This window comes from Nicotiana tabacum, chromosome 12 (genome assembly GCF_000715075.1).
Source record: "Nicotiana tabacum cultivar K326 chromosome 12, ASM71507v2, whole genome shotgun sequence".
NCBI lineage: Eukaryota > Viridiplantae > Streptophyta > Magnoliopsida > Solanales > Solanaceae > Nicotiana > Nicotiana tabacum.
Genome location: NC_134091.1, coordinates 102,476,293 through 102,490,241, shown reverse-complemented (window position 1 = coordinate 102,490,241; position 13,949 = coordinate 102,476,293). Strand labels below are relative to the sequence as shown.

Here is a 13,949-nt window from a genome sequence, read left to right as displayed (position 1 = left end):
AATGTTAAAAGTGACAAGTAAAATTTAAAATTTATTTATAAAATATTTGACAAGTAAAAGTGAATATGAATGAAGAAAGGAAAAAGTAAAAATGAATAAATTATAAGGGAAACTTTTGGGAAAGATGATTTAAGGAATATGGCAGGAAAACGACTGACGTTTAAAGTAAATGACTGACTTGGGTCAAGTGGATTTGGTCTACAAAATACTCCTTCGTGACATATATGCAACTAATTACTCCTCCCTCCCTCCTAATCAATACTCAAAAAAACTTTTCTTTCGACTTTTAAATATTTTAAATTATTTGTAACTTATAGTATTTTTTACATAGTTTTATCAAACACGCAAATTTTATTTTAAAATTTTTGATGCTTCATATCCAAATTTACGTGCAAAATTAAAAAGCTTGACTCTAAAATTCGAACTATAACACATAAAATGAGACATAGGGAGTAAAACAAATGCAAGCAGCAGTAATACTTTTTCTGTTCAATTTATGTGATACTTTTTTTTTTGGACAGTCTCAAAAGAAAAATAACATCTCTTTATATTTAGTTAATATTAAACTTTAAAGAAGATGACTTAGCTTATAGCCATACATATTTATTATTTATTTTAGATCATAATTTTCAAAAGACTTTCTTTCATTATTAAACACAGTGCATAATCAAGCATCTTTATCACATAAATTGAGAATTGAAGGAATGGTATTCAGTTTGATGAAGCCATGATGTTGTACTAATATTTACACAATTAACATAATTGCGATGTGTACTCTTAAATTCAAAACATATATATATGTTTTTAATTTTCTCTTGTATACAAACGTATATCCGAACAACTAAAAGGAAAAAGACACGTAAAACAGTATTTAATCATGCATGTGAGGTACGTGGATTTTAATGCTAATATAGTAGTGAATAGTGGTAAAGGAGTTTTGACTCTTCATTAACACGTCGCGCCCTCCTCGCCATGTTTGCGCATCTTTTAGCCTTTAATACCACGATTTTTATTTTTTAAATATACAGATATAAATATATAATGTATATGTATGGACTAAGATAAATTTATTGTATTTATATCTTGGCCCATGTGAAACTGCTCTTCTTTATATGTTATATTATTGATTATCTTTATTAATTTCAAAGTAATTGAACATTACTCACAACTATAACAATATTGTTATAAATCTATAATTAAATTATGTGTAAAATGCTTAACAAATAAAATGAATGCAGATGCGGAGTTAGAATTTTAAATTTATGAATTCTAAATTTTAGAAAAGGTATAAGTTTATAGGGTTTTGAATAAATTATTTATACATATTAAATAAATTTTTTAACAAAAATATAAGGTTTGAGCTAAAATTATTGGGTTGTGCGCAAACTTGTGGCTCCCCCCTGAATGACTGGAGTGTCAAATATTTGGGTCGGGGTATATTACGTCACTTGCCACATCGGCACTCTGCTACTCTATAAATTCAAATATTAGAAATTAAAAGAACTCGCCATGTTAAATTTAAATTTTGATTAAATATATTAAACAAGATAAAATTAACAATATTTAAATAAATATAACATATTTATGACTTAAATTATACTTCTCCTTTGTTGTCTTCACCTCTGTGTCTTCTTTTCGAGTCGTATGTTTGTATGCAGACAAATGTAAAATATACTATATGTTTTTGCTACTGATATACTACAATAGTGACTTATTGTGCTTATTTCAAACCAAGATTCATGGTTGTTTTTATAGAGGTTAACATAAATTATAAGCACCTTTTTTTGCCTTACTCTTGATCTGCGTTTGTACCTATAAATTGTACTGTATTTTTTTATTCACCTATGTGAAACTTCTTTTATTAAGTATACTCCTATAGATGATATATATCTTTGTTTATATACAGATTAAAATAAATTATAGTACATTATGTTGCTATAGAGATCCGTATTTATGTACTGCGCGCTGGAATATATTTTAATTATTTTACTGCATTTTGTCTTCACCTGCATACATGAAGATTCTGTTTTAATATACTGTTGCAATAATCTGTTTTTGTATTCAAAGTAAGAGAAATTATGTTGTAGTTTTGTCTTCACCTCTATGATTTTATATTTTAAATTTAAATAAATCTACAGTATATGTTACACAGACTATGATAACTATTTCTACTGTATTTTTGACTTCATCTCTGTGGAAATTCTTTTTTAGTCTATTTCTATTGATTATATCCAGATTAAGATAATATATGTATGCTTTTGTCTTCACCCCAGGGAAACTTCATTTATTAATACACTGCTTCAATTATCTGGACTAAGATAGTATGTAATTATTTTGTCTTCACCTGTGTGAAACTTAAGTATACTGTTACAAGTGCGACGTGTTACCTAATACAAACTATATTATATTTTTTGTCATCACCTATATGGAATATCTTTTCTAAAATAATACTGGTACAATGATATATGTTTACATACAAATTAGATTAATTAAACTATACTTAATTATGTCTTCATATACAGATTAACATTACTCATATTCTAACGTTGTCTTCACCTCTGTAAAACTTACAGCTGCAGTGTTACTTTGGTGTCCCACTCGATATTTGGTACTCGCATTGAAACTCCAATTCGAAATCCCTACTTAATAATATACGAGTATTTACTAACCGACCACAACCATTAGCAATTTTTTAATTATACACAGATTTAAATAAAATATGGAGTACACTACATTTTTTTGTCTTCACTTTCTATGAAACTTCCTGATAAGTACAGAGAGTAGACCAACACCCATAAATGGAAGAATCCATCCGTTATATTCTTTAGAAATTTTCCCGCGAAAAGCTTCTTTTTCCGTCAATCTTCTTATTGTATCTTTTCTTCTTAGAATTTGCAACTATATATGATGAGAGCAATTTGCAAGTTTTTTTAGGACATTATGTGATGCCAATTTGTATTCTTTTAAGGAATAGTTAATCTGAGATTTTAAAGTTAATCAAAATTTAAGTAAAGTCAACTTGCTCCATTAGAGAGAGAGAGAGAGGGAAGATCCAAGTCATTGTTCAAAGTCTTTTAGGCCAAAGGAGATCAACCAAATTATAAGCTAAACATTTCTTCTCACGTTGTCCTTCTTCACTTTGTACCATAATACTATACATAAATTTGAAGTCAATACTCTCCTTTTCTTTCACCTTTTGAATTCAGAAGTGTATGTTTGTGTTTCTTGGTCATTATAAAGATTAGAGCTTTTTGATGGTAGGATTAATTTTTCTCTTCCCATTGTTTGTGCAAGTTATATGAGGTTGGGTTTTAAAGCTATTTATTTGGGAAGCATTTATCTGGGGTTCTGTTCTTTGGATATATTATTCATTTATTCTTTGGTGGGTGTGAGAAAGTTTTGATTTTCTAGGAGGAGTTCTGTTTCTGGGCAATTGAAAAAGGGTTCTTCTTGGGAATCTCCCTTGCCTTGCTGGAAAAACTAAATAATTTCTTCTTTTTTTCACCTTAATTTGGTACTTTATTCTAATTGGAATTTGGGTGATAGACAAAGACAAGGATAAAAATGAAGACAGGTAGAAGGAAAAGGATACAGTTTAGCAAGATTTACACATTTAAATGTGGGGAAGCATCTTTTTTAGGTGATGATCATTCACAGATTGGAGGGCCAGGATATTCAAGAGTGGTGTATTGCAATGAACCAAATAGTTTTGAGGCTGGAATTAGAGATTATGCAGGAAATTATGTAAGCACTACAAAGTATACAGCTGCAACATTCTTGCCAAAGTCCTTGTTTGAGCAGTTCAGGAGGGTGGCCAACTTTTACTTTCTTGTCATTGCCATATTGTCCTTCACACCATTGACTCCTTATTCTGCTGCCAGTGCTGTTGTTATTCCTCTTGTTATTGTCATTGGAGCCACCATGGTTAAAGAAGGCGTCGAAGATGGGCGCCGAAAGCAACAGGTATTTAGAGTCAATGACTTGTGCTCTTCATATATCTGCCTATTCTCTCTTGCTTCTTTTTCAAGTTGTTTTTGGGTATTTAAGCTTGGGTTAGAAAAAGTTTATATATAAACTGGTGGCTGCTTTAAATAGCTACCAGTGATACTATAATTTTTATAACTGGAATATGTAGAAGTATGCATAATCTGTTGAGTGGACTACTTTAATTAGTGCAAGTCAAGAAACTTGTAAAACCTCTCTTGATTGTACATGGTAATTGTTTAGCAGTTCAAATATAGCAAAAGTACCTTTTTGCAATAACACTGTTATGTCTTAGAATATTAAGTCTGGTTTCAGGCTTTAGCATTTCAGCTGGTGCTGCCAAATATGATACATTCACATTTTATTGGTACCACTGGAGTCTCCTTTTTAGTATATAGATACGGGTAGTTTGTACGATTTTCATTTGTCTTTCCATTTTCTCCCTTTCAGGATGTTGAGGTAAATAATAGGAAGGTTAAAGTACATCAAGAAAATGGAGTTTTTGATCATACAGAATGGAAAAATTTGAGAGTTGGCGACATTGTTAAGGTGGAGAAGGATGAGTTCTTTCCAGCAGACTTACTGTTGCTTTCATCTAGTTATGAAGATGGAGTCTGTTACGTTGAAACTATGAATCTTGACGGGGAGACTAATTTGAAGCTGAAACAAGCATTGACGGGGACCTCATCATTGCACGAAGATTCCCACTTCGAAGACTTTAAGGCTTTTGTTAAGTGTGAAGATCCTAATGCTAATTTATATACTTTTGTTGGAACTATGGAATATGAAGGAAAACATTATCCTCTTTCTCCCCAGCAATTACTACTCAGAGGCTCTAAATTGCGGAACACAGATTACATATATGGGGCTGTTATCTTCACTGGTCGCGACACAAAGGTAATGCAGAATGCGACAGATCCTCCTTCAAAAAGAAGCACAGTTGAGAGGAAAATGGATAAAATCGTTTACTTCTTATTTGGAGTTTTGTTCACTATGTCCTTTGTCGGATCAGTTTGCTTCGGAATTCTGACTAAAGAGGACTTAAATGGTGGACGTAAAAGGTGGTATCTACGACCTGATGAATCTGACATATATTTCGATCCCAATGGAGCTACTGCTGCTGCCATTTACCATTTTCTGACAGCCGTGATGTTGTATAGCTACCTGATTCCGATATCTTTATATGTGTCCATAGAAATTGTTAAAGTTCTTCAGACTATCTTCATTAATCAAGACATTCATATGTATCATGAAGAAACTGATAAACCAGCACATGCCCGCACCTCAAATTTAAATGAGGAACTTGGCCAGGTTGACACAATACTTTCAGACAAAACCGGCACATTGACTTGTAATTCAATGGAGTTTGTCAAGTGCTCAGTGGCTGGAACTGCTTACGGACGTGGTATTACAGAAGTCGAGAGGGCTTTGGCTAAAAGAAATGGTTCTCCATTGATGGTAAATGATCAGAACTTGGTTGAGGATTCTGCTGTTAGTACAAGGAAGTCTACTATTAAAGGCTTCAATTTTGTTGACGAGCGAATAATGAATGGAAGTTGGGTGCATGAACCTCATTTAGAAGTCATACAGAAATTCTTCCGTTTATTAGCAGTCTGTCATACAGTCATACCAGAAGTGGATGACGGTACAAGGGAGATTTCATATGAAGCTGAATCTCCAGATGAGGCAGCCTTTGTAATTGCAGCTAGAGAAATTGGCTTTGAATTATTTAAAAGGACACAAACAAGTGTGTCAGTGCATGAGTTGGATCTAGCATCTGGCAAGAAAGTTGAGAGGTTAGTTAACATCAAATATGTCTCTGTGGTGTTGCCTTTTCAACATTTTAGTTTTTTTTTGAAAGAATATCATATCAGAAGTTTTGGTACCTCATTATGAAAACCAGTTCAAAAGCACATTAAACATAGTAAGTACTTTATATATAATGCAAAGTATACTCCTGGAGCAAGATTTATATTTATATCTTAGACTGTGACAAGTGAGAACATAGCGCAGCTCTTTTGTTCTGTTTATTTGGTGCTTCCATTTATCTCACTTGTCCTGTGTGTCTCTTACCTGTTTCTCCATCACGTTGACACTTGAATACATTGCCAGGAGATATTTTATGTTTGACATAAACAGCCTAGTATCAATGACATTCGAATTTTGTGGATCTACTAAAATGATATTTTACCTATATGAAAGATTTGCATGATCACAGAGCGAAGCAATTTTGAGATCTTAATGCAGATACAGCTATCCTGATATTGAATCTTTGCTATAAGCAGCATAAGATTTCGGATATCAAGAGTAACCATAGATTTTTTTTGTTTGCAGGTCATATAGAATTTTGAATGTTTTGGAATTTGATAGTACAAGAAAAAGGATGTCTGTAATAGTAAAGGATGAGGAAGGAAAGATATTGCTACTTTGCAAAGGTGCTGATAGGTAAGTTAAATTGCAACTTCACAAGCACCATAAATTCCTTAAATTCTTACATTAGTTGCTGACTTTGTTTACGTTTCCTTTCTATCTTATCTTTCTGGTTATGGTACTTTATGCAGTGTCATATTTGAAAGGCTCGCCAAAAGTGGAAGGGAATTTGAAGAGGAAACAAGGGAACATGTAAATGAGTATGCTGATGCAGGCTTGAGGACCTTAATACTGGCCTATCGCGAAATCAGTAAGGAAGAATACCAAGTATTCAATGAGCAATTTTCAGAGGCCAAGAATTCAGTCAGTGCAGACCGTGATGCATTGATCGATGAAGCAACAGAAAAGATTGAAAAGGAGTTGATTCTTTTAGGCGCCACTGCTGTTGAGGACAAACTACAACAAGGGGTAAGTTTTATTAAGTCACAAGTCTCTTCCCACCTATCACCATTGGGATGTGTTACTAATTTTTTATTTCTTCCTGTCGTCCATTGATAGGTTCCTGAATGCATCGACAAACTTGCACAAGCGGGTATCAAGATATGGGTTTTGACTGGGGATAAGATGGAAACAGCCATTAATATTGGGTATAGTATTTGGTTATGAGTTTTCAATTTCTTATTTGATTCAAGCATTGCTTGTCTAAACTTCTTTTATCCATAATATCTTCTGCAGTTATGCCTGTAGTTTGCTTAGACAAGGAATGAAGCAAATTGTTATAAACTTGGAAAGCCCTGATATTATAGCAATAGAGAAAGCAGGAGAAAAAGATGCTATTGCCAGGGTAAAAACATACTTTTTGGGTCAGATTCCTTAGTAGAAGACTAGAAGTTAATTGACTGAAATCTTAACTTGCAATATCTAATAATAAATGCTTTTTGCTATGCGATTTCTAATAGGCATCAAAGGAAAGTGTGCTACGGCAAATTATAGAAGGGAAGGCTCTACTTACGTCTTCAAGCACAGAGGCATTTGCTTTGATCATTGATGGGAAATCTCTTACATATGCTTTAGAAGATGACACAAAAAGATTGTTTTTAGATCTTGCAATTAGATGTGCTGCTGTTATATGCTGTCGATCATCACCTAAACAGAAGGCATTGGTGAGTACAACTTGTCTTCACAACCAAAAATAAATTGCTAGTATTAATTTTTGAGGCATTTGGCCTTATCTCTTGTATTTTTTCTGCAATTTAATGTCTCATCTTTCCTTTCCTTAGTTTGATCTTCCCTAAGCATACCTATCTTTGGAATATACAGGTAACAAGACTTGTTAAATTTGAGACTAAAAAGACAACTTTGGCCATTGGAGACGGAGCTAATGATGTGGGAATGCTTCAAGAAGCTGATATTGGAATTGGAATCAGTGGTGTTGAAGGAATGCAGGTGAGAGCTTATACATTTCTCTTTCCCTTTTGCAGCAATACACATTTCTACTTCTTGCATCGGTCCTAATCTTTTGTTTCTTAATCTTGTTTTTCGTGTTTTCACACTTGTTAGGCTGTTATGTCAAGTGATATTGCAATTGCTCAGTTTCAATTTTTGGAGCGCTTGCTTTTGGTACATGGGCATTGGTGTTATAGAAGGATCTCTTCGATGGTAATCTATTTGCTACTTCATTTCTTCCTTAGATATATTGCCCGAAAACTAACCTTTTTTTCTTCTATGGAATTGTTTCAAGCGTATAGAAACTATTTCTAGTCTTTGTGGAGAGGTCCTGTAACTGGCTTTTCTTTTCTTTGCAGATATGCTACTTCTTCTACAAAAACGTCGCATTTGGTTTTACTCTCTTCTTATACGAGTCGTATGCATCATTTTCTGGGCAACTTGCATATAATGATTGGTTTCTAGCACTTTACAACGTCTTCTTCACATCACTACCAGTGATTGCTTTGGGAGTTTTCGATCAAGATGTATCTGCTCGATATTGTCTTAAGGTAATTCCAACTTCAAGCTGTGCTAATCTTTTATTTTACTCTTGTAGCGTTCACTACTATCTAACCAAGGCTATTGTACATGGCTGTAAATTAGCTGTGTCAACGACAGCATGAAAAACTACTTTAGGCTGCTTTCATGTTGATCCTAATTATTTTCGGGTATTTTATGGCAGTTTCCTATACTGTATCAAGAAGGTATACAGAATGTCCTTTTCAGTTGGCGTCGTATAATTGGATGGATGCTAAATGGGATCTGCAGTGCAGTTATTATCTTCTTCATCTGCATAAGAGTACTAGATCCTCAAGCTTTCAATAAGGATGGTAAAACCGGTGACCATGCAATTGTGGGAGCAACAATGTACACATGTGTGGTTTGGGTCGTGAACTGTCAAATGGCGCTTGCTGTTAGTTATTTCACCTTAATCCAACATATCCTCATCTGGGGTGGAATTGCTCTATGGTACATTTTCCTTCTAATATATGGATCCATGCCTACAACATTTTCCACCAACGCGTACCAAGTCTTTGTGGAAGCTCTTGTTCCCTCCCCATTATACTGGTTAGTCACAATATTAGTTGTTATTTCAGCTTTAGTCCCCTACTTTGCATACGATGCAATTCAGTTTCGGTTCTTTCCAATGTACCATGGGATGATTCAATGGATAAGGTACGAGGGGAACTCAAATGACCCAGAATACTGCAATGATGTGAGGCAGAGGTCGATAAGACTGACAACTGTGGGCGTCACTGCTCGTTCCATTGCAAGTACTAATTCAAGTCTAAAAGACAGAAAGAGTAATCACAGATACCATCTGATTAGAGTTCTCTCAGGAAGATAAGACTAAAGACCTACAAAAAGACAGTTTTTTTGAACTGGAATTTGCTCCAGAAGTTTGTAAATTTCTCCCACAGGTTATATGTGTATATAATTCTTTTATATCTTGGTAGAAATATAAGATCGTCTTTGTTGAATACTGGAAGACGCGTGGCAGATAAAGTAAGTTTTCGCATGAAAGATCAGATTAGGATTCTCTTTTAAGAAATTATCTTGTGTACATTTTTATAGCAAGCAGTACAGAATGATCAAATTTTCTATTTGGAATCATGTATTTGTACACTTCAATATAAGAAATTTGCCTATATGCATTCTCTGGGAGTTGTACATTCATAGCAATCAATGCTGCAAAATTTCCAGCAAGTTTTTTTGCTTAAATCAGCTTAATTTTTGAAAAAGAAATGAAAAGGTAAAACTGCAGACTGCAAATGAAATGTCGAAGTAACTTTCAACCAAATTGCAGAGAAATCTGAAATTTGTTATTTTTGTCTTGCAGAGCTATGTTATTCTACTATCCTTTCTATCTGCAGGTTGCATATACTTCCGCAGACTCAAGACTGATTTGTTTATCCTCAAAATCGGATAACAATTAAATTTGTAAGTGGTTTTAAGAATACATGATCTAACTTAATGCAAAACGATAAATCAGATTGCAATTGAAATAAGTAATGGAAAAGTAAATGCTATTCACACAAGTTGAACAGTCTTAGTCTTGGAAGGTTAGCCACACTCGAGCCAAAAGTGCTTTTTGATTGATATCAGAACAGAACAATAAGAGAATAATATGAACTTAAAGAGAATAATAATATATTACTTTGGGATGCGTGTTACAATGTGTTGAATGAATTATCAGACTCCTTTTTTTTATAGTAGAGGAGTTATACTCTAAGTATATTTCCATAAAAGGTAAAAATCTCTTCATTCGCTGATTGCCGCTTCCTTACTGATACGTGCCGAGATTCCCGCCGCAATATCCGACCGGTCACGGATATTTCGGTATTCTGTTAGTTATCTCAACAATGTTTCTCCGAGCTCGTTCGAGGCTAAGGTCGACACCGGAATCCCTGTTCCTCGAAGGCAGGTGTTCCGACCCCGAGTTCTAGCTCAGTGGGACTCGAGGTCGATCTTCACCCCTCTTTCCGGAGGATCGTAATCCTCCTCCGATTCTTTGTGAGCAAGATCGAGGGGTGCCCTTTCACGATCGACCACCTTATGCGTTTATATAGTCCCCGACTATACCGGGGAGGACTGATCAAGCTCGCCCGTCGGGCTAGTAAAGTTGCGTTTTCGAGTATCGATGAAGATAAGGATCGAGGATGGCTAGGCCATTTCATCCGAGTAAGGACCTCAGACTTGATCCCGGCCGAGCACATGCCGTTCCGTGAAAAATGGAACATGAAACGTAAGTATATAATTTTTCTTTCAAGGTTTTATTTATCGCCCTTTTCCTTCCTTCTTATCGGTGTTTTGTGATGGTACAGTTGTTGCCCGGATCTCGAATGCAGTTCCTCTACTCAAGGAGTGGGTCGAGCGTATTGTATCACAAAGGCCTTATTCCGAGCGCTCGTGGCGCAAGATTTCAAAGGGCCGATGGGAGGCTCATTCACATGGTGAGATCTCTTTCATAAGTGATATTTGGTTTCCTCTTTGCATGATTGAGTCCTTACTTGTTTTATTTCTTTTTGCAGGTTTACCCAAGGATGTCCAAATGAGACCTCCATCTGGTAGTGACGATCTCCCCACTGAGTCCCCTGCTCCGAAACAGGGTGAAGAGAAGAAAAGAAAAAGGGCCCCGAGTTCTCCAAGCTTGGAGAAAAAACTAAAGAGAAGGATGGTGCGTAAGTCCCAGGAAAGCACCAGCACTCGAGCACCACCTTCGGGTTCTCTCTATCAGTTGAGGGGTGAATCCGAAAAAGAACAAGAGGAATAAACCTTCAATCTGCTGACCCGAGTGTCGACATGATTCGAAAGGCAAGGGGCATTCTAACCAGAGGGAGACGATGCCAATCTTCATCGAATTGGGGAGGTCGAGGTGGAGACCGAGACTGAAGCTTCCCGGGATGTGGGCAGTGCGCCGAAGGAAGCTCTCGGTGCGATAGAGATCACCGAGTCACCTTCGTTCACTGAGTCCATGTACAATGGGGCTCAGATGGTGAAAGAACGACCCAATGAGGTAGTCCTCGGAGCGGACGATCCCTTCCGCGGCTTCTTTGATGGAGTGGACTCTACGACCACGGAGGGTGTCATCGGGTTGGGTGATTTAGAGATATTGAGGAAGAGCCCATCTTCGGGAGCAAGCAGACCTTCCTCGAGTCCCAAACTGGTCAATTGATTCCCTGCCCCGAGTGTGGATCCTGGCCGGAAGCGATTCATCACTTTATCCCTTCCGGAGGACTCCCGGCTCCTCTCCGCCCCCGTAGGGGTGGCTAGTTATCTTTGGTGTCTGGTGACCAAGGATGATCAGGCCAAGATGAATAAGGTGGATGCATCCTGACTGTTCAACGAAGCGCAACAGGCATTAAATCGGGTAACTTTAGATATTCGTCAATGGTTCTCAATTTGTACTTAGGCTATTTTGCAGATAACTCTAACATTTTCTCTTTGTGTTTGTAGGCCTCGGTGCTTTACCATGAGACTTTTCTCCGATACCGGGATGAGCTGAAACAGCTTGAGGATGAGGTTCGAGGGCTCACTAAGAAGAGAGATTCCTACAAACTTCTTAGTGAGCAGCGTGAGGGGGAGGCTAAGAGCCTCCGGGCTGAGTTGGAGGTGGCTCGAAAGGAGCATGCCAACTTGGTCGAACAGGTAAAAATATTTGAGCTTAGTGACGAAGAGTTAAACTTGGTGACTAACGGTCGGAATCCGTAGGTCCAACAAAAAATCGATCAAATCGGTCAACTACGAGTTGAGATGGATGTTGTGAAGGCCGAGACCGATGAATGGCAGAGCAGGATGGACCGTCTGGCCTCAGAAAAAGAGGCTGCTCGGGCGCAACTGACTTCGACTGAGGTCCAACTTCGAGCAGCAAAGGAAAATTCTGAGGCGCAGGCTAGTAAGGTTGAAGAGCTCCAGTCTCGGCTAAGTTCGGCTGCCTCCGAGCGGAAAATTATGGTCAAGGAACTTGAAACGGCCAAGTCAGTAGTGGCAGTGGTTAAAGCCGACGCCGACGAGATGGTGGCCCAATATAAGGCCGACACCGAGGCGGCCCAGTACAGCTTAAAAGATATCATTGAATACGAGAAGCGGCAGTCACGAAGAGAGGCCCTCGAGGAGATCCATGCTTGGGGTTTCGATCTATCGGCCGAGATCGAGACCGCTAAGGGGCTCGAGGCCAAGGCCAAGAAGTTGACCTGCCCCGGAAGAAGAAGAAGAAGAAGACTCTGAGGGTTCCGATGGAACCGGGGGCAAAGAAGACCAGTCTGTTTAGATGCCTTTGTAAAAACATTTTTGTTTTTTGTACTCGTGTACTTTTGTATTTTTGTTAGGGGCATTTGGCCTTTGTAAAGGTTGTATATAATATATGAGGCTTGCTTTCCCCTTCGGCAGTTTATATATTCTGTTTTCCTATGCTTTATTCTTTATGTCTGAAAAGGTCGAAATGCCTTAGCATAAAATAGTTAGGTCATGTTCGGAGGTTCAAACAGGCCTTGCCTTCAACATTGTTTTGTTTAAGGCATCATGGGGGTTCGACATGATCGAGAACCTTTTCCCCAAAGTACTTACGACTTTTTAGATTGTAATTTGCCAAGGGTAGCCTTTAGAACTGGCTATGAAATTTTTGAAGGCCTTGTTTTTGTTACAGATCTTGGACGTCTCCGAACCGTTTTAGTTCGGGCATCGCCTAATAGGTTTTGTGCTCTCGGGCTTCGATAACCCGAGCCGTCTGAATTTGTTTTTGAACGGCAGTCCCCGATTGGGGTGATCGTTTGAACCCAGATAAGGCGGCCCTTGGGCTCGATACCTTTAGGGGATCGTATGTAGGAAATTCCTTCACGAAAAGAAAATTTTTTAAGGGACAAGATATTTATCCGCAAGGTAGAGACTTTATTCTTGTGCGTAATAGTTACACATGTGTACACGTGTTTGACCCTTACAGTAAATCCTACCGATCGTGCCGAGACCATTGAATTCTATAGTTTCCTTTCTTGCTAAAGTTGTTATCCGAGGGTGATGCCCCCCAATGTTCAGGGCCGATCGAAGAGAGGCCTCAAATACTGTTGTGGTCTTCGATACCGATTCATAAACGGCCTTCAATTTTAAGTTAGCACGATTTACTTGTTGCCTCGTTAAAAACCTTTCCGGAAAACCCATTTGGGATAAAACCAGTTCAAGGAAAAAAGAGTGCAACGCATGCTTTCGGGCCTAAAGGTTGTATCATTCTTTGATGATTCCCTGCAAGTGTTAGTTCGGAATGTAAATAAATAAAAGGAAATTTATGATATCGTACCTTAGAAATAGTATCGCTTCAAGTGAGCTATGTTCCAGTTGTTCAGTAGTTGCTCAGCATTCATTGTTCCGAGTTTGTACGATCATTTACCGGTGATCTCGATAATTTGATAAGGGCCTTCCCAGTTCGGCCCCAACTTCCATTCATTCGGGTTTCAGGTGTTTAGTGTAACCTTCCTTAGTACCAAGTACCCGACATTGAAGTGTCAAAGGTTGGTTCTTCGATTGTAATATCTCTCGATCCGTTGCTTTTGGGCGGCCAACCGGACAAGGGCTGCTTCGCGCCTTTCATCTAATAAATCTAGGCTCGTGTTCAT

General features: G+C 37.5%; 1 protein-coding gene across 1 annotated transcript; it reads left to right on the top strand.

Annotated features, from left to right (window-relative positions):
* Positions 1-2,826: 2,826 nt before the first annotated feature.
* LOC107813573 (putative phospholipid-transporting ATPase 9) lies at positions 2,827-9,497 on the top strand. The gene is made up of 11 exons (XM_016638854.2): positions 2,827-3,963; positions 4,435-5,780; positions 6,319-6,429; positions 6,546-6,822; positions 6,913-7,001; positions 7,090-7,198; positions 7,314-7,517; positions 7,675-7,800; positions 7,915-8,013; positions 8,160-8,351; positions 8,525-9,497. Exons 1-11 carry the CDS (start codon positions 3,565-3,567, stop codon positions 9,188-9,190), a joined length of 3,618 nt encoding a protein of 1,205 aa, XP_016494340.1. The 5' UTR covers positions 2,827-3,564; the 3' UTR covers positions 9,191-9,497.
* The last annotated feature ends 4,452 nt before the right edge of the window (positions 9,498-13,949 follow it).

Bases quoted from the DNA above. Each gene is read 5' to 3' on its own strand.
- LOC107813573 (XM_016638854.2), top strand. From the start codon at position 3,565: ATGAAGACAGGTAGAAGGAAAAGGATACAGTTTAGCAAGATTTACACA. The intron at 6,823-6,912 runs GTAAGTTTTATT...GTCCATTGATAG, and splicing joins AGGACAAACTACAACAAGGG to GTTCCTGAATGCATCGACAA. The intron at 8,014-8,159 runs GTAATCTATTTG...TTTTCTTTGCAG, and splicing joins ATAGAAGGATCTCTTCGATG to ATATGCTACTTCTTCTACAA.